This window comes from Hakea prostrata, chromosome 6 (genome assembly GCF_041222555.1).
Source record: "Hakea prostrata isolate BN-2017 chromosome 6, UWA_Hpros_2, whole genome shotgun sequence".
Taxonomy (NCBI): domain Eukaryota; kingdom Viridiplantae; phylum Streptophyta; class Magnoliopsida; order Proteales; family Proteaceae; genus Hakea; species Hakea prostrata.
Window position 1 is genome coordinate 17243943 of NC_142605.1, and position 24852 is coordinate 17268794.

Here is a 24852-nt window from a genome sequence, read left to right on the forward strand (position 1 = left end):
ACTGCTCCCTAAATTAGGTAAAAATACTCATGGTCAACCCTCTACAAATTACAATATTTCATTTCAATCTAGTTTCAAAACTAATATTTTTTTTCCCGGGGGGCATTTTATAGTTGTTGAACGATCGAAGATTTCACTGTAAACAACAAAGTAATTTCTTTCATTGCAGGTAATTATTTTATGAAAAAAAAAGAAGGTTAACATTAACTTTCTTTGCTTTAAATAAGGTGATTAGCTTTTGGAGTAATCTTATTTTAATCTTATTAAATGAGTTTTTTTAAATATCAACTTGAATCATCCTCCCTTTCCTATTTTAGAACTTAAAAAACATAGTTGAAATTGAAGGAAGTCACAAAGATTATGTCATAGGCTTAATTTAACTCCAAGGGCTTATCTTTACACTTTTATGTAAAATTCTAGAGCAACCTTTTGTCATTTATCTTTCATAGCCATATAGAGACGCAAGCTTTTATTTTATAATTTTTTATTTTTTATTAAATGAGAGTTTGTTATACTTTACAATAATCCTTTTTTTTTTTTTTTTTTTTTTGTTGCATTAGTTATAGTTGGTAGGGTTATGTGAGTTACAAAGAAAACATGATGAAATTAATGTTAAGATAAATTGAGTTGTTTTCTATAGGCCAAATCTAGATTAATCTTGTTTAATTAATGGCTTAGACCTAAAATTAGACGTAACTGATAAGGCTGAAATACTTTTTTTGACCTATCCTGGAGGCCAACATCATCAAACCTTTGGCCATTGAGGGCTAATAATTTTCAGTGCTAGCAAACAACAGTCTTTTGAATTTATTAGTAGTCAAATCCAGGTGAGATTTGATCCCATTTCCCTTTTGTCAACAAAGCAGTCTGTCTAGCCAAAATTTTAGACCTAGGAGACTCCAAAGAAGACTCTTAAACCCTACAAGAAAACTCATAGCAATCATGTACTTTCTTTAAGTTACTCTGATTGGATCTTTATTTCCATTAAACTACTTCTTTAAAAGGTTGTGTTTGGTTGTTTAGAAATGATTGAGAAAGAAGAGAAAATAGTGTATATTTTGTATTCTTTCCTTAAATCATAAAATTATTTGTGTTTGATTGGCTAGAAATTCTATTTTCAAAACAATTTATAGGACTGCAATCTGTTTGTCCCCATCTAGAAAATTGTCTATACTATTTAAGTGAGGAAACTCTTCAAAGCTAAGAGCTTTGCAAAATTCACAAGGCCAAATCTCTCTCAAAAGCCTCCATTTTTTTGAGTTTACTATAGTAACATCAACAATTCAACTTGATCCCAATGGAAACCTGTTTGTCCGTGTGAATACTTGTGGGTTGTTTTGGTCATGAGTTTTTATGTAGATCTCGTTACACTAACATTCCTTAGTGTAGTTTATTTACAATGTAATTCTTTAACCAGAATAGTTCCTTGCATTTTCTAGGCCTATTATGGCTTCCCAATTAATGTTGCTTGTTGGTGAGGTAATTTGTGCTGGTCGAGACATGTGAAAGCAAGCTAGTTCCTCCCCATTGTGGGTCTTGAACTTTGCAACTGGGGTAGGTGATCATCTACTTTGCAAGATGGGTATTGTATTGCACTTGTCTTTTGCTGATGAACTAAAACATTTTCCAACTTTTTAGTGGTGTCAATGATTTTGTATGCTTGCCAAACATATTCATCTAGAATATGTAAAATATAGATTTTTGAAGTTCCATTGGGGATTCTACAGTCATTGAAATTGTTCTTTCAAAATTCTTTTGGGTAAATTACATCCGAATGCCCCCCCCTTTTCTTTCCATAAAGTTTTAGTCATGTTTCACCTCAAAGAATTAAACCTGTTCATACCAGTGTACTAGCAGCAGAAGCTGATTTACAAGGAATAAAAAGAAGACCAAAGGGGTGGGCCTTGGTGCAATTGACAGTTATACCTTAAACTCAAGGCATCGAAGCAGCCTCTCAACAAAAGTAATTAACGCTTTATTTATGAGTTCAACTGAAATGGTTTGAACTCTAACTAAACTAAGGGCCTTTTTGACAACAATTTTCATCCTCATTTTCTTATACCTCATTTTTTGGTGTTTTTGGTATCTATCTATTACTTATTTTTGTTGAAAAGAAAAGAAAAAACTTCATAAAATACTTCTAGATGAGGAATTCAGGTTTTGCTATCTATTTTGAGACTTATTTCTTTGCTTTGTTTGTGATTCCATGACTAAATTTACTTCTAAATGATGAATTCAGTTTTTCTATTGTTGTGCTTTCAATGGACCCTTGTTTTACTTTGTTTTTGTACTTGCAACCAAGTTTTCTGCTCCTTATGTCGATCATTGTAGTTACATTTTGTGTTACCTTGATAGCATCAATGGTTGCAATGCCAGGGTCCAACTCCAATGGTTGCATTTTAGATCTGCTGCAAAGTCTAGTTGACGACACTCTTCTTGCAAGTGAATCCGCTATTGCTTGATAGGCAAGAAACCCACAACTCTGGTTGGTGAGAAGTACTAAGAATTCAATCTTTAATGTAAGTGGTGTTTCTAATTAGACAAAAGCACCACAGTTAAAAATTTATGAGATGGATCGGATCCACCAATTTTATATTGATCGATTCTTTGATATGGTATGGAAGTTGATAATTGAAACAAAGATAGCATCTATTTTGAATCACAAATTTTGTTCAATATGTTTCTGTGCCTCTTCTTGGAAATCTTTCTCACCAACAAAAGCAGCCACTCATCATTAGCAATTTATGTAGTCTTTCTTTTCTTTAGTTTCATATCCAGACATTTTTTTGTGTCGCTGAACCAAAAGTGGATGTCAGTAAATCCTCAATTCTTTTTATTAATAGATTGGGATATTCTTCTAATTTTGTGTATAATTTGTGGCTGGAGAAAGTTCCAAATCTTTGGGTCTTTTGGAAGAGAGAGTTGCAGCGGCCCTCTATTCTCTCTTCATCTGACCAACAACTCTCTCTTCAATTCAAGTGGCAAGGTGTGCAATTTGGTATATCAATGGTTCATGCTTGTTGTGATAGATCTGATTGCAGACGGCTTTGGGAGGATCTTATTGCTCTTCTTTTGTCCAGCTTACCATTTTTTGTTATGGGGGACTTTAATGCAGTGTTACGGGTGTCTGAAAGGAGGGGTTCAAGCATATTCCAGCTGGGTGCAGCAGCTGATTTTCAGGCTACCATTGATGCTTGTGAGCTTTTTGAAGTTCCATCTTCAGGTAGGAAATTTACGTGGTCAAATCAACACAAAGTTGGTAATGTTCGTTCGGTCCTTGATAGAAGTTTCTTCAATGCCATATGGTTAGAGTTGTTTGGTGATTCTAAATAGATCACTCTTCCGACACACTTGTCAGATCACTCTCCGATTTGTGTCTTTGTTGACAAAGGTGTCAAACCGGTAAACTCTCATTTCAGATTCAATAATTTTTGGATGACTAATGATTCCTTTTTGGAGGTGGTTTGTTTGGCTTGGGTGGAACTGGTTGTTGGTGATCCCATTTTTTTACTAGTACATAGATTGAAGAATGTTAAGCAGCGTCTTAAAGTTTGGGCAAAAATGACCTTTCCTAATCTTTTTATTGAAGTACAGCAAGTGGAGAAAGATCTAGAATCCTTTCAAACTAATATTGATCAATTTGATATGACAGATGAATATTTTGATCAAGAGGCTTCCTTGAAGTCAAAATTTGTACATGCAGTGGATCGTTTGCACTCTCTTCTTCGGCAGAAAGCAAAGCACCGGTGGTTGTGGGAGGGAGATAGGAATTCAAAATTTTTCCATCTCTCTACTAAACTTAGAAGGAATAAAAACTCTATTAAATCTTTGCGAAGAATGGATGGCACTTGGACATCAAGTTCGGTTGAACTACAGGATTATGTGGTGACTTACTTTGAAAATTATCATAAAACTGGTTCCTACTTGGGTCACCCAAAGTTGTTGTCTGTGATTCCAAAAGTGCGGATGGATGATGATTGTTTATTATTTGAAGGTTTGCCCTCTAATGAGAAGATCAAAGGAGTTGTATGGGACCTAGATCCTGATAGTTCTCCAGGACCAGATGGCTTTCCGGGAAGTTTTTTTCGCAAATGTTGGGATATTGTTTCTGCTGATTTTGGGGCTGCAGTTCGATCCTTCTTTTGAAAAGGGAAGCTTCCAAAAGGGGTAAATAATCGTTTCCTCACTTTAGTTCCCAAGGTGGAGAATGCAGTTACACTGGACAAATTTCGGCCTCTATGTATGGGGAATTTGTTTTGCAAAGCATTGTCAAAGATAATGGCTTCTTGGCTGAGTCCTCTTTTGCTTAAGCTTATTTCTGAGGAGCAAGGAGCTTTCCAGAAAGGTAAGATGATTTCTGAAAATATTGTTATAGCTTCTGAACTTACAAATATTTTACATTCTTTTGTTAGAGGGGGAGGGATGGGAATTAAGATTGATATTATGAAGGCTTATGATATTCTTTCATGGGAGATTTTATTCTTGGTTTTGAAGGCTTTCTAATTTTCAAATAGATGGGTTGGTTGGATTCATGAGATGCTTCAGTGTACTAGAATCTTAGTTTTATTGAATGGGGGACCAGTTGGATTCTTTGGAGTTGAGAAAGGGTTTCGGCAAGGGGACCCTTTATCTCTTCTTCTTTTTCTTCTTGCATAAGAGGTACTATGCAGGGGCTTTCATTCTTTGATAGTTGCTGGTAGATTGAGAGCTTTTCCAGGTCCCAGGGGAGTAGAAGTTCCTTCCGTATTGATGTATGCTAATGATATTTTTATTTTTTCAAATGCTTCTTTATGTTTGTTAAAGCTTTGATAAATTTCTTATCGAAGTATCAAGAATTTTCGGGTCAACATATCAGTTTGGAGAAGAGTAAGCTTTTTCTTGGACGTGTGCCTCCTAGTCAGAAACAGAAAATTGTGGACATATTAAATATCCCAATTGTTCTCTTTTCTACTTGATATCTGGGGGTAGATATTTTTAAAGGAAGAGTTACTCGTGTCAGATTGCTGCCAGTTTTAGACAAGATTAAGAATCGGCTACAAGGGTGGTGTGGAAAGCTGTTATCTTTGGTAAGTAGAGTGGAGTTGGTACATTAAGTTATTTCTCGTATGTTGATTTATAATTTTTCAGTGTACTGATGGCCTAGCTCTATTATTTCTCAAGCAAAGGCTTGGATGCGTAACTTCATTTGGACAAGGAGTATAGAGGCTGTGAAGAAGGTTACTGTGTCTTGGGCAAAACTATGTACTCCAAAATGTGAGGGTGGTTTAGGTATTCGGAGATTAAGAGATGTCAATTTTGCATCCTTATGCAAATTGGCTTGGAGAATTAAACATAAATACTTTGGTTTTGCTCACTTATTAAAGGGGAAGATGGTGGACAAAAGGGGAAATTTATAGATTTATGAGTAGCAGTCATCTTTGATGTTGGGATTGAGGAAGGTTTGGGGTTTTGTTCAAGCTCATGAACGGTGGTCAATTGGAGATGGTCATAATATAAATTTCTGGTTTGATAGATGGTTGGGGAATTTTACCATTGCAGACTATGTTGGTATTCCTCTAGATCTAGAGGGTCATTTGAAATTGACTATTGCAGATTGTTTACAGCAAGGGGAGTGGATATTTCCGTCAGTGGACAATGCCAAATTTCAAGAGGTAATCTCTCTTATTATGTTATATCCTATTCCTTGTGTTGGTTTTGTTGATGTTTGTCATTGGCAAGGTTTGGTGGGGGGAGAGTTTAGTTTTCGATCGGCATGGGATCTCTATTGTAAAAAAAGAGAACAACTAGAATGGGCTAAAAGTATTTGAAAGATTTCTTTGCAGCCTAGACGACAAGTTTTCTGTTGGAGACTTTTTCATGATAGGCTACCTGTTGATGCCTCGTTGACTCAGAAAGGGATTATGCTGGCCTCTTGTTGTAATCTATGTGGTAAAGCTTTAGAGGGCATAGGACATCTCTTTCTTCACTGCTCATTTTCACGTGGATGTGGAGAAGCTTTTGCAGCAAAGTTTGGTTATAGCTAGACAATAAAAGATTCGATGGTAGAGTTGTTCAAGGCTTGGAAACACTAGGTTTCATAGTCTCCTTTACATATTGCTTGGATTAATGGATCTTGTTTGCTTTTATACTTTCTTTGGATGGTTCGCAATCAAATCCGGTTTGAAAATTTAAATTTCAGGACTGATGAGATGGTGAGTTTAATTTTTTCAAACTTAGTACAATTTGGCTTTAAAATGGATGGGAGAAAAGTAACTCCTACCATTTTTTTGGATGCAAGAAGATTGGGCCTTCACTTCTCTGTCTTTAGTGCTGCTCCTCCACAAGAAATTTTTTGGTGTCCTCCTGCTGTAGGATGGGTTAAACTAAATATTGATGGGTCTTCTTTAGGCAATCTAGGAAGGTCTGGCGGTGGAGGAGTATTTCGAAATGAAGTTGCTGTAGTGGTTTTCAATTTCAGTATTTTTTTAGATGTTAAAACCAACTTTGAGGCTGAATTGGAAACTTTCATTCACGGATTACGTTGGGCAAGACATTTACAAATTACAAAGCTTTAGCTAAAAAGTGATTCAAAAGCTATGGTGACTTTAATACAGCAAAAGAAAATACCTTGGTATATCTTTCATATGTGGAGAGAGTTACAAGAATATTTGCTGATTATAGATTGGAAGATTTCACATTGCTATCGTGAAACTAATACAGTGGCAGATTTTTTGGCAAATTCGGCAGCTAAGACAGGAACTTCTGATATTAACATTCCTTGGTCAAATTCAATCCTTAATGAACTTGATGTGGATGCCTCTAGACGTCATAGGTTTCGTTTTATGAGTTAGTGGTTTTCTAATCTAAGTAGGAACCAGTGAGGAAGGGTGTATTGGGGGCAACAGTTGTTGCGGGTAAGGGAGGTTGGTTCCTTATAAGGTATTAATTGATGTATTTTTAATATTTCTTCTTCGCTTAATATAATGATCCTTTTAGCCAAAAAAAGAGAAGTTTCATATCCATTCTTAACTAACTAATCTCATGCTCTTTTAGGAAAATACTTGCAAGTGCATTTGTAGGAAAATGATAATGGAAAAACAAAAGCTACTACAGCCTGGGTGTTGTAGGTGCATCGTTTGATAACGTTCTCACCTTCTCGGAGAACTTTTTTGGCAATTTTATATTCTCCGAGAATGGAAGAACATGTGATGAACATTTGGTAAAATGGTTCATTCTTTTATTCTTTAAGAATAAACAAGTAACAAATGTGGTCAACGCCTTTGAAAGAATGTAGATATGTTCTGTAGAAAAATAGAGAGTCAGAACTAGAACCTTTCTTCATGCTAACATTAAAGCCTAAAGAGGTCTTTTGTACATGCTGCAAAAGTATCTTAGTAACTCTTGTGTTTCATCTTCTAGAGATAAGTGTTATTTATTTTTCACATTTTAATCAGTCTAAGAATCATTTAGTTTTGCAGACATTGTTTCATTTATGATTGTATCTAGTGGTGGGAGTAGTAGAATTTCTCTCTCTTCCAAGTAATCATGCCTTTCTAGAATCAAGAAGTTAGAAGTATTGAATGTCGTATTCTTCAAACTTCTCATTCCTGAATCAAACATCTCTAGATGATCATATCGCCAGAGGTAGGTAGGGTTCGAGAAATCTTGGTATTCTAGGACTTCATCGACGTCTCTCCGGTTTGTGTTTTTGTGGTTTCAGGCTTCTTTTCTCTCCCTTTTCTGAAACTCAAAATATGGGTTCTCTCTTGGTCAATCTTATTGATTGCATTGTTTCATTGTATTAACATTGCCAAGCTTTTTGCTTCCCTTTATTGCTCTAGTGTTGTAGGTTAGTTGTTAAATTGTCCTTTATTTCTTAAACCTTCAAATAGCCTATGATGTCCAAATGTGATCAGCCCCCTTACCATACTTCTATAATACTGACTTGACTTCATCTATTAGATGGTTTGGCACAGAATATTGTTGCTCGGGCAAAACTTGATTCCAGAGAGACATTTGCTTACCTCCTACAGTACTCTAAAAGCTCTTTTTGGATGTTGGTTCACCAAAAGCTGCAGTCTGTGCCTTGGTTTTTGTCCCTACCTATGAATTATGCCAATAGGCACATATCCTTGGTGCTAAATGTTGCTAGCTTTGAAATTTTATACAATTTAATTTTTAGGTTGATTTTGAGGTACTATTTCTCATAAGGTCTTGTAGAGTTGAACTAAAGGTTATGTAGTTAACAAGTAGCATGCCAGCCTCCTGTGCAATGTGTGCCAAATTTTGGTGTATGTTTGTATGGCAATTAATAACTTTAATCAGATTTACATTGACATTGGTAAAAACCAAGTCAATCTATTCCCTATGTAGGACGCCAAGGAGAATTAGACAACTCCGCCTTTAGCAACACTATTCATCATTCGATTGTGGATTGAGCAAATCTTGTTTGGAAGTTGTCTTTGCTACCTAGGCAGCATCTGTTATGTTGGCATTTTTTTCATGGGAAAATCCTTGTGGCTGACATGGTCATGGCCAAAGGAATCCTCTTGGCTTCCCGCTGTAGTTTGTGCTGGGGGGGGGGGGGTTCAGAGGATTTGAATCATATTGTGATTCTTTGTCCCTTTGCTCACAGTTGTGAGAAGAGCTTGGCAGCAAAAGTTGGCAACTAGGTGGTTCACTCTTGCTTCATGACAGCTATAAGTGGTGGAGACAGCAAGCAATAACATCTCCTTTAGGGGCTTCTTGGCTTAATGGTTTTCTTCTCCTATTGTATTAGCTATGGATTGTCCGAAATAAATGTAAGCTTGAGAAGATCTTCTTTGATCTTGCTCATAATGATTATGTCATTGATGGAACGACAATCAGGCAAGACATGTTTGTTTGGTCTAGAGCACTAGGATTGAAACTCCACATTAAGCGATCCATCCATATTCAAGAACTTTATTGGATGCCCCCAAATTATGGGTGAGTAAAGCTGAATATAGATGGCTGCTCTTTGGGTAATCCTTGCAGTTGCAGGAGCTGGGGGTGTATTTAGAAATGAGTCAGCTGCAGTGGTATTCAGAGCTTTCTTAGGGGTAAAAACCATTTTGAAGCTGAGATGGAGGTCTTCATGCATGGTTTGGAATGGGAGAAAAGATTGAAGCAGTGGCTGTAGGTTGATTGTGATTTAGTGTTTGTGATTGTGCTAATACAATAAAGGGAAATCCCTTGGATCATTCTACAATTATGGAGAGGCCTAGAGTCATTCTTAGCCAGCATCATTTGGAAGATTTTCCATTGCTTTTAGGGAAACTCACAAGGCTGTTGATTTCTTGGCAAATAGTGTTGTCAGATTGGGAATTCCAAGATTTATACCCCTTGGACAACGACCATAAAGAGTGGGCTAGGTTTTAATGCATCTAAACAACCTAGGTTGAAATCATAATTGCTTTTCTCTTGCATATATGTGAGTAGGAACCGGTGAAGTTGGATGTATTGGGGCAACTATTGTTGGGGGAATGAGTGTTGGTTCTCTTTTGTATGATCAATATTATACTTTTTTTTCTTTTAATAAAATAGCCCTTTTACCGGGGGAAAAAATCATCATTTGATACCATTCCTTCTACCATTACTCATAAGTACTTAAGGTTAAATTGTATTATTTAATTTTATAAGCCTAGTAATAAAAAATTATATAAGCATAGTAATTTTTCTAATGGTCTACTAGATTGAAAAGAGTTTTCAACATATCTTTTAGCAGCTCTACAATAAATTTTGAGCATAAAAACACCTGATGAATGAAGAAGATGATAACAATCTAAAATGGCTTCACATACTTCAAGTAAGATCTCCCCTACCCAAATAAAATAAAAAGCCCTTCAAGTTTGAGTAGTTGTTACATTGACTTGATTTCATATTTTTGCAGCAAGAATATACGATTCTTAGTTTATTCTTTGCCATTTGTTCTCTCCTTCTTGCTCTTAATTACATGATTGTGGTTGTAGTACCACCCGCTAAGCTAAGATGGTGAGATTTGATGGTTTAACTTCAGAAGTTGATTGAACAAATATTGGTCAGTGCAGAGCAAAGCAAAATTGAGCAAATAGTAGCTGTAATGCAAAGCAGTGGATTTTATTTATTTACTTTTCTTTTCTCTATCTAGTAGAGTATCAATTCGTGTTTACTCTCCTATATGTTTGATCTATGAGCAATAATAGAGTCCATATCCTCTCCACCCAGGGGACTATCCACCTTTCTCTCACCCTCACAATGGGTCTGAGACAAGCCTGCCTGTGGTGGTACACAGGCAGGCCCATGTATGAGGGTGGAGGGATGAAAAGATGGGCGCGCAGTTGGGTGGAGAGGATTTGTAATCAGAATTAAGTCGTTAAGATCAACATTTGCATAAACTCTAATTGTTTTCCAAATGTTAAATGATGGCCAAAAAACCAATCTAAAAGGGTTGTCGGATTTATAGTCAACCATCCAATTTTTGTTTGCTTTGTCATATCAAAGAACCACTCTGAAAGGGTTATCGGAGTCATGGTCAACCATCCAATTTTGATTTACTTCAGCATAATTTTCTATCGAATATGTTTGACTAGAAAGATTTTTATCTAAAGCATCACCAAATATTAATGGTTCAGCTACAGAAGATGAGATCTGATCCAAAAAAAAAGAAAAGAAAAGAAAGAAAAAGCTACAGAAGATGAGATGGAAGCAATGAGAGGTGTTCAAAAGGTCTTAATTTCCTCAGATTGCAGGGCTGCAATCCTTGCCCTTCGTGGGCTGTCCCATTCACTGGAATGAGCTAGTAGTGGATTTCTTGAGAAATTCAGAACCTTCAATCCACTTTTTCACCTTTGAGTTTTCAGTTTGTAGATAGAACTGCTAATGACTATGCTGATTATATGTCAAAAACTATGCAAAGGTGTTTAGACTTAACCGAGAGTGGTGGTTATCCCACCCCTCTTCATTGTAAATAATTCACACTTAGCCTCCATAAATTATAGTATGGAGAGCCTAATAAACAAATAAATAAGAGAAGAGAACAATATTTTCAAATGGATCACTCTTATTTTTGTTGTATTATTTTGTATGTAATAAAATAATACATGTGTCTCCAAGTACATCCAATGGTTAAATTAGCATGAGTAATCTAGCCCTAATAAAGGAGTATTGACGTTGATACCTCTGATCAATTTGGACCATAGGATCGTGCTGCCGAATGATCTGACGGCTCAGATTTGACCTTCCCTCAAAATAGGTACCTGTACTAAGGGTAACCCCCCCTCCATAATGGGTACATCTCCACTAATTGGTACCTCCTCCTTACAAAACGAGCTCTTCTTTCTTTATAAATATTGTGTATTCAGATTAGTAAGTGCAAGGAAGATAACAAAATATGAAGAACAATTTTTGTTGGGGCTATCCACAAAAAAAAAAAAAAAAAAAAAACTTTTGTTGGGGGCTTTCTTATATCCTGGAAGACTATTCGTTGTAACCCTCTTGCACACAATGGCGGGGTGAATAAAGTCTTAAGTAAAGTGACGTGGTTACACGCCTGAAAGCATCAAATCTCCATTTTCACTTGTTCTATTTCGGACCCGTATTTTCTGAACAAATTTTTATATTTTCAATTCGATTCAAGTCAAGAAATCACTACTTCGGTTTCAAAACATACACATGAATATCAAGATGTGTTGAGAATAAATTGGATATAGCAAGCTTAAATGGCCTCTGCTAACTCAAGATTCCCTCCATTTACATGTTCTTAATTTATTTTTATTTTTATTGTCATGTATTTCATCTGTGTTCGTCCTTACAAGGCCTTGGTGATTTCTTCGTGGTAGTACTTTATGGACATGTAATTGGTTAATGATTTTGAAACTGAATCCATGGCAGTCTTGAATTATCACAAATCTCTAAGGCATCATTATTTGCTAAATATGAAATGGGGGTGGAAAAAAGGTGCGAGAAATATTTTCAAAAAGTAAAGTTTTCTGTGAAATTTCGAAGTATGACTTGTTTGGTTCAATGGAGGTGGAAAAGTGCGATGAACAACTAAATGGCATGTTACTTTTCCCACGCCATCCTTTTCTATTAACTTGGTCACAGTGATGTTTTGGTTCACTTGATCTGTTTCTCCTTTTATCTATTGAGGTAATGGGATCACTCTGTATTTCCTCACATGTGTACACGACCTTATCTTGACACGCAATAACTTATTCAATTAAAGCCCTTTTTGGAGAATTTCTTGTTAAGGACTTAGGCCCATTTTTCTTATGTTTTTGGCAGTGAAATCTCTCGTACAGCTGATGGGCTTTCTGTGGTCCAGCACAAATACATTTTGAATCTTCTAACTCAAGTTGGTATGACTGCCCATTTGTACACCTATGGGGACTCTTGCTGATGATGGAACTCTTTATAGCTAGTTTGTTGGTTTGGGATTTTTATTTGCAGCAGTCGCTGCTAGCTGCTGCCAATGGTAATGATCGCACCACATAATCAAAATAAGATCGAACAGTTGAAAATCAAATAGTAGGGTTTTACTTGTAAATACTATTTTTATTTTTACACTTTAAATTACCAAATCAGACCCCTCATTTATTCCAAATTCCCATTTCATTTTGCCTGCTCAGATCCCCACAACTTGACAAATTTACAATGAAAATCATACTCTCCTTGCGATTTAGTTTAGGGTGAGGGTGAGTGGGGCTGATCAAATAGAACAGATTAGATTCCTTCATGAGCAAGTGTAGAAGTACCAGTTCGTCTAAAGATTCTAGACGATTGTGTGTGACTAGATTTTTTGAATTACAGTTGCTACAAAATGCTAGATATTGAACGGTCACGTAATTTTTTGTGAATCTACAGCAACAAGTCTCGATCTTAACTTTGCTCTTGAAGTCCAATTGTTCTGATGTCGGGTGAAAACATTTGAAGTAAATTATTGGGATATGAATCCTCGGACATTGTTCTAGATATGAGATCGGTCTCTATAAATTATGTTTATTTTGTTTTCTCATACCCATCTCTTCATTTCCAGAATCATTGTGGCCATTTCGATTGTTTCTCTGAAGGAGCAATATTAGTATGAATTAATTTTTAATTAATTATGAGATTCTTCTAATACATTATTTGGTTATGAAATGAATTTATTTGAAGGCATGGATTACAGAAAGAATGATGGAATTGAGTTTAAATTGCAAGTTCAACATCCACTTCGACGAGCGTTCTTTAGCATCTAGAGCATTTGTGTTTGAACAGAAACACACTCTATCACTCTCCTCTTTTGTCAATTGTGCCCCTGTTTCTATTCTTCTTGGGTTATAAAACATAGTGTTTATTACACTTGAGCATGCTAAGGATAAAAGTATGTCAGACAAAAACCCTACCTGTAAAACATGGGTTAATCTCCTGAACCAAACCAATGTGGAAAACAGTCGTTTCATACTACGTAGAATGTCACGGGGCGGTTCTTGAAGAAATACCAAATCTACGGTCCTCAACAGATCTCACAGCTGCATGCATAGAGGGTGTTGCGTGGAATCATTTCCTTAAATAATTTAAGTGACACCTCAGAAGACAAAGATGTAAATATTATTAAAGGATAAGGGTATTATATTCCCCTAAAATATGTCATTTAGTCCTTTGTCTTTACTTTCATTGTAACAATGCCAAGTGTAGTAAGGCATAGTGTTATCCACTTGCCTATAAATAGGTAGGACTAGTGTAAGGGAGGCACCTTATGTGAACTCCTCTCCCAACTTCGCTTTTGTGAAGAACATCCCTTCAAGTGATGGTGCTCTCCTTTTATACTAAGTGCTCTCTTTGTAACTTCCCTTTGAATTATTAAAGCAAGCTTTCTTAATGTTAAGTGCCTTATTTATTTCTTCTTAAGTTCTTTTAATATTTTCAGGAACCCGAAAGGGAACTCAAGCAAGGTAATGATGTAAGATGAAATGGCCTGTTTTTCTCTTTCTTATCTTAATTTCATAGAGGAAGGATTTGAGATGGCATGCTTACAATCGTGCCTCTACCATCTCTTAGGCCCTTATATACCTTTTTGCATTACATGCATATAGATTAACATATAGATTAGCATTTGTAAAAATTTAATGCACGCCACCAGTAGCGCAAAAAACTGGCCATGTGAACGGGGTTTCACTTTCCTATGTGATTCCACGTTCACCTCCCCCAAGCCTCTCTCTCTCTCTCTCTATATATATATATATATTAGTTAGTGAATAAGGAATGAGTTAAAGTTCAACAACAAAAGTTAAAATTTAAAATTCAAATTTGAGAACTTTTGAATTTTCCTCATTTCTGTTAAAGGGGTTGTAAGTAACTAGTTCTCCCATTCGTCAGTTGGTACGTACCTGTAACTAATTATTTGGTTGGGTTTCCTTTTTCATTGAGATGGTAATTAAGCTTGTAATTAACCTCTTGATTTATATTAGACGTGGATGTATTCATTCTAAATCAGTAAAGAAAGAAATGTTGTGACAATTGCCCGTTCAATTTGGTCGAACTCATTGAACACTCGTTACATTTTGATTTAATCCAAACTTCTTACATGACCCAACAAGCTCTACTCCTCTCTCCTATTCCAAAATCAACTTCTTCTTCTCTTTCCCAAATGTTACGTATGTATGCGATCGGCTAAACCTGCCGTATAAATTTATTTATTTTTCCGATTGAAGTCAAATCTCGCTCTTAGTAAATCTGATATGTATTGGATTGTATTGTATCGTATCGTGTCATTGGCTTGCAATACGAATACGCATCCGACCAAAATAGTACGATATGAACCGATATTACACTCCTACTGAAGCAGCAGCCGCTCCTATATATTATTATTACTACGTAAAAATCAACAACAGACTCATGTAATTAATCTTTGACGCTTTAATTATTTTCGTTAATTTAATTATCGACTTCCAATTATCTATCCAGTGGTTCAGCACTGAAGCTTTTAATTGAAATTGAAATTAAGGAGAGGAAATTGCCTCTGGAGAAAACAAACCAAAGTGGACCCCATTTGCTTAATCTTCAAGATGGGTGCATATATGGTGGAAGACTTATTATTGAAGTCGCTTGCCGTGGGAGATGGGGGGGGGGGGGGGGGGGAGAAACTACTGATCGAAGACCAAACAAATAACAAATAAGGAGAGCGTAGGAGATGATGGGGGCAGAAAACATGACCACTCAAATCCAATCCAATCCATTCCATTCCAAGACATCCATAGCCTGCTGTACTAACTATAAATAAATTACACACTGGAAGGAATAGCTGCGTAACACCACACCACCAACCTGCAAACCAATAACCAACCAGCAAACCAAGTTACAAATGGCTCATTACTCCACTACTACTACTCCATCATCCTCTTTCTTCTTCTTTCCAACTGTCCTAGTGTTTCTTTGCCTTCTCCTCCTCTTCTCTTCATCTGCTTTTGCTGCGGGAAGCAGCAGATCTTCATCTGTTCACTCATCAACCCAAGTTGAGGTTGAGGCTCTCCTCAAATGGAAAGCCGCCCTTCAGAACTACTCTCTTGCAGCTCTCGGTTCTTGGAACCTCACTTCCTCCTCATCATCATCAGCGTCACCATGCAACTGGTTTGGCATAACTTGCAACAAAGTTGGAAGCGTGGTTGAGATTAACCTTTTCCAAACACAGCTGGAAGGTACGCTTCACAACTTCACCTTCTCTTCCTTTCCTAATCTCCTCCTTCTCAATCTCAGTGTCAATCAACTCATAGGACCCATACCATTGGATGTTGGTGCCCTATCCAAACTCACTCACCTTGACCTCTCCAACAATAGTCTTTCTGGAGTTCTACTTCCCACCTTGTCTAATTTGAGCAGCCTGCAATGCTTAGACCTTGATGCCAATAAATTTAGTGGGACGATACCGATTGAGATAGGAAGTATAAAAAATCTGGTTATATTCTCAATAGGATGGAATAAATTGACTGGTACGGTCCCCCCTATTCTGGCTAATTTGAGCAACCTTCAGTATCTATACCTGCATCATAATGAACTCAGTGGTCCAATACCATTAGAAATTGGAAACATGAAAAGTCTTGTTGACTTGGAGCTAAACACCAACAATCTCACTGGTTCCATCCCTCATTCTCTAGCTAACTTAAGCAAACTAGAGATACTCTACTTGTATGAGAATCAATTATCTGGTCCAATTCCTTCAGAAATTGGAGATATGGAAAATCTGATTCAATTCTCAATAGGATGGAATAAATTGACTGGTACGGTCCCCCCTATTCTGGCTAATTTGAGCAACCTTCAGTATCTATACCTGCATCATAATGAACTTAGTGGTCCAATACCATTAGAAATTGGAAAAATGAAAAATCTTGTTGACTTGGAGCTAACCACCAACAACCTCACTGGTTCCATCCCTCATTCTCTAGCTAACTTAAGCAAACTAGAGATACTCTACTTGTATGAGAATCAATTATCTGGTCCAATTCCTTCAGAAATTGGAGATATGGAAAATCTGATTGCTTTGGCTTTGTCTGACAATAAACTCAGTGGTCCAATACCTCATTCTTTGGCTAATTTAAGTAGACTAGAGAAGCTCTACTTGTATGGGAATCAACTATCTGGTCCAATTCCTTCAGAGATTGGAGATATGAGAAATCTAACCGAATTGGATCTCTATAGAAACACTCTTAGTGGTTCCATCCCTCATTCTCTTGCTAAATTAAGTAGACTAGAGACACTCTACTTGTATAGCAATCAATTATCCGGTCCAATTCCTTCAAAGCTTGGAGATATGGAAAATCTAATTAATTTGGATTTGTCTAAAAACAAACTCAGTGGTCCAATACCTCATTCTCTAGCTAATTTAAGTAGATTAGAGATCCTCCATTTGTTAGAGAATCAATTATCCGGTCCAATTCTTTCAAAGATTGGACACATGGAAAATCTTATTAGTTGTATACTGTCTGGAAACAAATTCATCGGTTCAATCCCTAATTCTTTTGCTAATTTAAGCACACTAGAGGAGCTATATTTGGATAGGAATCAATTATCTGGTCCCATACCTAAAGACTTGGGTACCCAAGCCTCCATTGTAGCATTTGCAACATATGACAACTTCTTAGCTGGAGGCTTACCACAACGAATATGCCAGGGGCAATCACTTCAATTGTTAGTGGTTTGTAACAATAGTCTCACGGGTCCTATTCCAGACTTGAGAAACTGCACAAGTTTAAGAAGAGTCAGACTTGATCACAACCAGTTTCTAGGAAATATAAGCAATAGTTTTGGTGTACATCCACATCTTTACTACCTTGATATGAGTCGCAACAAACTATATGGAGAGCTATCAGAAAATTGGGGAGAATGCAAGAATTTATCGACTCTAAAGATTTCTCAAAACAATATCAGTGGGAAGATACCAATTGAGATTGGTCAATTAACTCAAGTAGGAGAACTTGACTTTTCTTACAACAAAATTGTTGGTGAAATACCAAAAGAAATTGGTAGCCTATACACTTTGCTCAAGCTATATTTAAATGGAAACCAGATCTCAGGGAATGTACCGATTGAAATTGGCAAGTTAATCAATTTGGATCATTTAGACCTATCATCAAATAGACTAATTGGATCAATTCCAGCACAACTTGGTCAATGTTCTAAATTGTTGTTATTAAATTTGAGTTGTAATTCATTTAATGGAAGCATTCCATCTCAAATTGGTGATCTAGTATCCTTACAAATACAATTGGATCTTAGCCATAACTCATTAAGTGGAACAATACCAACACAACTTGCAAACTTGAAGTCGTTGGAAGTTTTGAATTTATCCCACAACATGATCATGGGCTCTATACCCCCTTCTCTTGAAGAGATGGTCAGCTTGGAATTCCTTGATTTGTCCTATAATCAGTTGACTGGTGTAGTTCCTAATAGTAAGGTTTTTCAACGTGCTATTTCGCCACAAACATTTATTTATAACAAAGGATTATGTGGTGAATTTCAAGGTCTTCTACCATGCAATCGATCTCATACAAATGAGGGATATAGCAACAGAGGACACAAAATCCTCATATCCATCACTGCTTCTTTGATAGGAATCGTATTCCTTGCATTTGCAATTATTCTTGTTGGTTTCTTCTTGAGAAAAAAAGATCAACAAAGACATGTGGAATCAACAAGGAGAAATCATGGTAATATATTGTCAATATGGAACTTTGACGGCAACATTGCTTATGAGGACATAATCCAAGCAACAGAAGATTTTGACATCAAATATTGTATTGGAGCTGGAACTTATGGGAACGTTTACAGAGCAGTCCTACCTACAGGTCATGTAGTAGCCTTGAAGAAGTTTTATTCATTGGAAGGTGAAAGTAAGGTGATAATTAATGAAAGCTTTGAAAATGAAATGCGTGTATTGTCAAATATTAGGCACAGAAACATTATCAAGCTTTATGGTTTTTGTTCACATCCACGATGCATGTTTCTTGTTTATGAGTATATAGAAAAAGGAAGCTTGGCACATATCTTGAGCATTGAAGCAGAGGCAAAAGAGTTGGACTGGATCAAAAGAGTAAACATTGTCAAAAGTATCACGAATGCTTTGTTATACTTGCATCATGATTGTACTCCACCAATAATTCACCGGGATATTTCAAGCAAAAATATATTGCTAGACTTTGAACTTGAGGCTCGCGTATCTGATTTTGGTATTGCCAAACTCTTGAATCCAGACTCATCCAATTGGACATTACTTAAAGGAACTCATGGATATATTGCTCCAGGTATTTAATTTATCTTTGTTTTATATTATGTTCTTATTGTCATTTTTCATATATATATATATATATATATATATATATATACATATATATATATATATATATATATACATATTATTTATTTTCATATTCAAATGATTTTAGAATTGTCATGTTCTATTGTACGTTTTCATATTATGTTTAGTAATAAGTTCTTAAATGTTTCTTGAATAAATAGTTTTTCAAATTTGTTTTTGGACATTTTTACCACGATTTTTTCCCCTCTTGCAGAACTTGCCTACACCATGGAATTAACTGATAAATGTGATGTATATAGTTTTGGAGTAGTGGCATTTGAAATAATTATGGGAAGTCATCCAATGGAGCTCATCTCATCTCTAACGTCATCATTTGGTCAAAAGATATTATTGAGGGACATATTGGACCCACGCCTCACCATTCCATCAAATCAGAATATTGCAAAGGATTTAATTTCAATTGTGAGAATAGCAATTGCATGTTTATGCAATAATCCACGATCTCGTCCAACAATGCATCAAATATCAAATGAGTTACTTGTTTCTCGACCAATATCTATGGAGCATTTTCAGACGATTACTCTAGGTGACTTGCATGATGTTGAACTCCATTAGTTTTGATTGATAAATCATTTGACTAATGGGGATTAAAGTTATTCATTTGAGAATACTCCTTAAATTAGGTAAAAGCACTTGTGATCAACCTTTTATTTTACATTATTTGATTTCAATCTAGTCTCAAAACTAATCATTTTTTTTTTCTGGCATTCATAGATTTTGAACGATTGAAGATTTCATTGTAAACAACAAAGTGGTTTTCTTTCATTGAAGGTAATTATTTTATGGAATTTTTTTTTAATTATTCTATAAAAGGAATTATCTATAACTTTTCTTGCTTTAAATAGTATGCTAAGCTTTAATAGTTATTTGGTTTTAATCTTATTATATGAGATTTTTTAGATATCAATTTGAATAATCTTCCCTTTCTTATTTTGAAATTTAAAAAACATAGTTGATGTTGAAGGAAGTCGCAAAGGTTGTAGGCTTAATTAACTCAGAGGGGTTATCTTTACACTTCTATACAAGATTACGAAGTAACATTTAATCACTTCTCTTTCATAGCCATATAGAGACTCAAACATTTATTTTATAAGATTTTTATAAAATGTGGTTTGTTATAGATTATAATTAGACTTTTCATTTTCGGTTGCCTTAGTTTTATAGTTTGTTAGGGTTATGTGATATACAAAGAAAACATGATGAAATTAATGTTCAAATAAAATAAATTGTTTTCTATGGGTCAAACCTAGATTAATCTTGTTTAATTAAAGAGTTAGACCTAAAATTGGACATAACCCATAAGACCGAAATTACCTATTTTTGGCCTATCCTAGAGGCCAACATCATCAAACCTTTGTCCATTGATAGTAACAATTTTGAGTGTTGCCAATTATTCTTCTTTTGAATTTATAAGTAGTTAAATCAAAGTGAGATTTGATCCTGTCTCCCTTTTGTTAACAAAGCAGTTCGTCTAGCCACATTTTAGACGTAGGAGACTCATAGAAGGCTCTTAAACCCTACATGATTACTAATAGCAGTCATAGTACTTTCTTTAAGTTACTCCAATTGGGTCTTTATTTCCATTCAAACTACCTTAAAATGTTGTGCTTGGTTGTCAAGAAATTACTAAAAAAGAAGAGAAAAGAAAGTATATTTTATATTCTTTCCTTATATCTTCAAATTATCTGTGTTTGGTTGGCTAGAGATGAATTGAAGAATCTCTTTCAAAATGTCACATTTTATAGGAACCACAAATTTATTTGTCCCCATCAAAAAAATTGTCTATACTTTTTTGGTGAGGAAACTCTTCAAAGCTAAGAACTTTGCAAAATTTACAAGGTCACTTCTCTCTCAAAAGCGTCATTTTACTTGAGTTTGCTATAGTAACATCAGCAATTCAACCTGATCCCAAGGATACCTAATTGTCTATGTGAATACTTGTGGGTAGTTGTGAATATGAGTTTTGTCTATGTAGACCTTGTTACAATGCCATTCCTTAGTGTAGTTTATTTACAATGCACTTCTCTAACCAGAATAGTTCCTTTCGTTTTCTAGGCCTATTACGACTTCCCAATTAATGTTTCTTGTTGGTGAGGTAATCCGTGCTGGTCAAGACATGTGAAAGCCAAGCTAGTTCCTCCCCCCATTGTGGATCTTGAGCTTTGCAATTGGGTAGGTGATCACCTACTTTGAAAGATGTGTATTGTATCACACTTGTTTTTCGCCGATGAACTAAACAGTTTCCAGCTATTCAGTAGTGTCAATGATTTTGTGTGCATGCCGAACATGTTCATTTAAAAGAGTAAAATATACTTTTGAAGTTCTATTGGGGATTCTATTTCTTTTCAATAAATTACATCTGAGGACCCTCCTTTCTTTCCATAATGTTTAAGTTAGTTATGTTTTACCTCAAATAATTAAATTTGTTCATACCAATGTACTAGCAGCAGAAGTGTATTTACTAGGACTAAAGGAAGACCAAAGGGATGGGCCTTGGTGTAATTCACAGTCATAGCTTGAGCTCAAGGCATCGAAACATCCTCTCAGCAAAAATAATTAATACTTTATTTACCAATTCAATTAGAATGGTTTAAACTCTTTTACTAAGGGCCTTTTTGGTAGCATTTCTCATTCTCATTTTCTCACAAGTCCTCCTTTTTTTTGGTGTTCTTGGTATATATTCTGACTTATTTTTGTTGAAAAGAAAAGGAAAAACTTCATAAACTACTTCTAAGTGATGAATTCACTTTTTGTAATCCATTATGAGACTTATTTTCTTGCTTAGTTTGTGATTCACAACTCCAATTGCTGCATTTTAGATTTGTCTGCAGGTCTAGTTGACAACACTCTTCTTGCAGGTGGATTGGTTAATGCTTGATTGGTAAGAAACCCACAACTATTGTTGGTGAGAAGTACTAAGAACTCAAATTTTAATGTACGTGGTGTTTCTAATTAGACAAAAGCACCACAGTTAAATATTTATGAGATGGATCGGATCCACTAAGTTTATATTGATCGTTTCTTTGACATAGTATAAAACTTGATAATTGAAACTAAGATAGCATTCATTTTGAATCACAAATTTCATTCAATGTATTTATGTTCCTTTGCTTGGAAATCTTTCTCACCAACAAAAACAATCAACTCATCATTAGCAATTTATGTAGTCTTTCCTTTTGTTTGTTTCATATCCATTCTTAACTAAATGATCTCATGGTCTTTCAGGCAAATACTTGCAAGTGCATTTGTAGGAAAATGATAATGGAAATTCAAAAGCCACTGCAGCCACAGTGTTGCAGGTGCATTGTATGATAACATTCTTGCCTTCTGGGAGAACTTTTATGGTGTTTTTATGTTATCTGAGAATGGAAGAACATGTGATGAGCATTTGGTAAAATGCTTCATTCTTGAATTCTTCAACAACGAGCCAATAACAAGTGTTGTCAACACCTTTGTAAGAACATGTTAGACATGTTTTGTAGGAAGAACAAAGAGTAAGGAGAAAGCAGTCATGATATTTCAGAACTAGAACCTCTTTTCATACTGACATTAAATCCTAAAGAGGTCTCCCATACTAGCTGCAAAGGTATTTTAGTAACTCTTTGTGTTTTATCTTCTAAAATTGAATGTTATTTCTTTTTCAATTTTTAATCAGTCAAAGAATTGTTCTGCTTTGTAGATGCGGTTTCATTTAGCTAGTGATGCCTTCAAGAATCAAGAGTTAGAAGTATTGAATGTTGTCCTCCTCAAACTTCTCATTCCTGAATCAAACATCTCTGTATGATCATGTCACTTGCTGTTGGTAGGGTTCAAGAAATTTTGGTATTCTAGGACTTCATCTTGATAGGGCTTCTCTTTGATGTCTCTTATGTTTGTGTTTTTGTAGTTTCAGGCTTGGTTCATTTTCTCCCTTTATTTGAAACTCGAAATATAGGTTCTCTCTGGGTCAGTCTTATTGATCGCATGTTTTCATTGTATTAACATTGCCAAGCTTTGTGCTTCCCTTTATTGCTCTAGTGTTGTAGGTTAGTTGTTAAATTGTTCTGTTTCTTAAACCTTCAAATAGCCTATGATATCCAAATTTGATCAGCCCCATTACCATATTTTTACAATGCTACCTTGACTTCATCTATTAGATGGTTGGGTTGAAATTTGGGTTTTTATGCTTCTCTATTGCTTCTCCTAATTTATTTTTGTTATTTTCCACTACATGACGTTGTATAGGAAGGCAAGGATATTGTTGCTCGGGCAAAAACTGGCTCTGGAGAGACAATTGCTTACCTCCTACTGTTACTTCATAAGCTCTTTTTGGATGGTTCACGAAGAATTGTACTTTGTGCCCTGTCCCTACCCATGAACTATGACAACAGGTATGTTATCTTTGATGCTAAATATTGGTTTCTGAAGACTAACGATTTGCCAACTTCAAACTTCTTATTCTTAATTTTTGTTTTTTGGTTTATTCTGAGGTACTATTTCTCATCAAGTCCTGTAGATAAAGTTCAACTGAAGGTTGTGCAGTTTAGAAGTAGCATGCCCCTTCTTGTACAATGTCTGCCAAACTTTGGTGTATGTTTGGATCTAAATCTACTGTATGGCATTAATAACTCTGATGAAATGGACAATGGTAAAAACTAACTCTATTCCCTCTATAGGTAGACAAGGAGAATAAGACAACTCTACCTTCAGCTGCTCTGACTCATCATTCAATACCATTCTTTTTATAGGAACTTTGTAAGTACTTTATGTTAAACTATATTATTCAACTATATAAATGTAGTAAGTTTCTAATGGTCCATTAGATTGCAAAAGAATTTTTAACCTATCTTTTTGCAGCTTTACGATAAATCTAGTGCATATAAACATCTGGTGAAATGAAGAAAATGTTGAGAATCTTAAATGGCTTCACATACTTCTAGTAAGATTTCCCCTACACAAAAAAGAATATAAAATAAAATAAAAATAAGATCCTTCAAATTTGAGCAGTTGTTATGTTGATTGGATTTCATATTTTTGCAGCAAGTATATATGATCTTTACAAAGTAACATTTGGCATGGAGAGGCCTACTATCCTTCTTAGAGAGCATTGAATGGAAAATTTTCCTAGGGAGATGAATATGGCAGTAAGTTACTTGGCAGGCATGGTGGCATCTTTGGAACTTCGGCTACAAATACACCATGGACAATGATGATTGTGAAAGAACTAGACTGGAATGCATCAGGCCTTCCAAAATTCAGATTTTAGTTTTAAAACTGTAAAGGAACCAGTGAGGATGGGTGTACTGGGGGCAACTAATGTTGCAGGATGAGTGTTTTTGGTTCCTTGTACCTAGTGTCATTATTTTGATGCTATAATTCTTTTTAGTTAAGCTTACCATAAATCCCTTTTTGAAAAGGAGAGCTTCACCTAATTAGTAGTTTCAAATAGGTTTTTTCAGCCATTTGTACTATCCTCCTTGTTCTTAGTTGGATGAATGTGGTTGTAGTACAATGCAGAGCAAAGATGATTGAGCAGATAGTGGTTACAATGCAGAGCTATTGATGTACTTACTATTATTTATTTATTTTCCTTTCCTTTAATAGAGTCTCAATATGTGTTTAATCTTTGGTGTGTTGAGTTGTGAGCAATAATAAGACACTATGGTTTTAGTGTAAATTAATCATAATTATTTATCCATTCTCTATTCCATTGCCTCCAAGTGTCAATAGAGCCACTGCATTTACTTTTTTTTTTTTTTTTTTTTTTTAAGTACACAAGTTTCTGTTATAGGTTAAATTTTGAATTTAGATTTCCTACCGCCAAGCTAACCATGCCCCCATGAGTGTGTGTGTGGGGGGGGGGGGATGAAGGGCTTGGTCAACTTGGGCGCAGAGGATATGAATTTTTTTTCTTTCACTAAAGGTCATGTTAGGTTTTCTTATTAAAATCTATATTAAGTTTCAAAATTAGTTTTTGTATTCCTTTATTTAATTGTTTTGCATGTGTGTGGGAACCATGAGGTAAGGGTGGTAATGAGGCACCA

At 35.5% G+C, this 24852-nt stretch overlaps 1 protein-coding gene across 12 annotated transcripts; it reads left to right on the forward strand.

Moving 5' to 3' along the window:
- The first annotated feature begins 323 nt into the window (after window positions 1–323).
- LOC149012396 (uncharacterized) lies at window positions 324–24519 on the forward strand. 12 transcript variants are annotated; one of them, XM_089159924.1, is made up of 9 exons: window positions 15265–18755; window positions 19023–19452; window positions 19544–19600; window positions 20885–21001; window positions 23054–23199; window positions 23317–23398; window positions 23485–23563; window positions 23666–23747; window positions 23849–24519. In XM_089159924.1, exons 1-2 carry the CDS (start codon window positions 15320–15322, stop codon window positions 19382–19384), a joined length of 3798 nt encoding a protein of 1265 aa, XP_089016050.1. In that variant the 5' UTR covers window positions 15265–15319; the 3' UTR covers window positions 19385–19452; window positions 19544–19600; window positions 20885–21001; window positions 23054–23199; window positions 23317–23398; window positions 23485–23563; window positions 23666–23747; window positions 23849–24519. The 12 variants fall into 12 exon arrangements, 11 of the variants coding, with proteins under 11 accessions (XP_089016050.1, XP_089016046.1, XP_089016043.1 ...); XR_016174087.1 differs by lacking the exons at window positions 15265–18755; window positions 19023–19452; window positions 19544–19600 and adding an exon at window positions 324–362 and having other exon boundaries at window positions 19806–21764; window positions 22055–23199; XM_089159920.1 differs by lacking the exons at window positions 23054–23199; window positions 23317–23398; window positions 23485–23563; window positions 23666–23747; window positions 23849–24519 and adding exons at window positions 21688–21764; window positions 22055–22335.
- Window positions 24520–24852: the final 333 nt, after the last annotated feature.

Excerpts from the sequence above, each read along its gene's own strand:
- LOC149012396 (XM_089159924.1), top strand. The coding sequence starts at position 15,320 with ATGGCTCATTACTCCACTACTACTACTCCATCATCCTCTTTCTTCTTC. Across the intron at positions 18,756-19,022 it reads TCATGGATATATTGCTCCAG|AACTTGCCTACACCATGGAA; the intron begins GTATTTAATTTA and ends CCCCTCTTGCAG.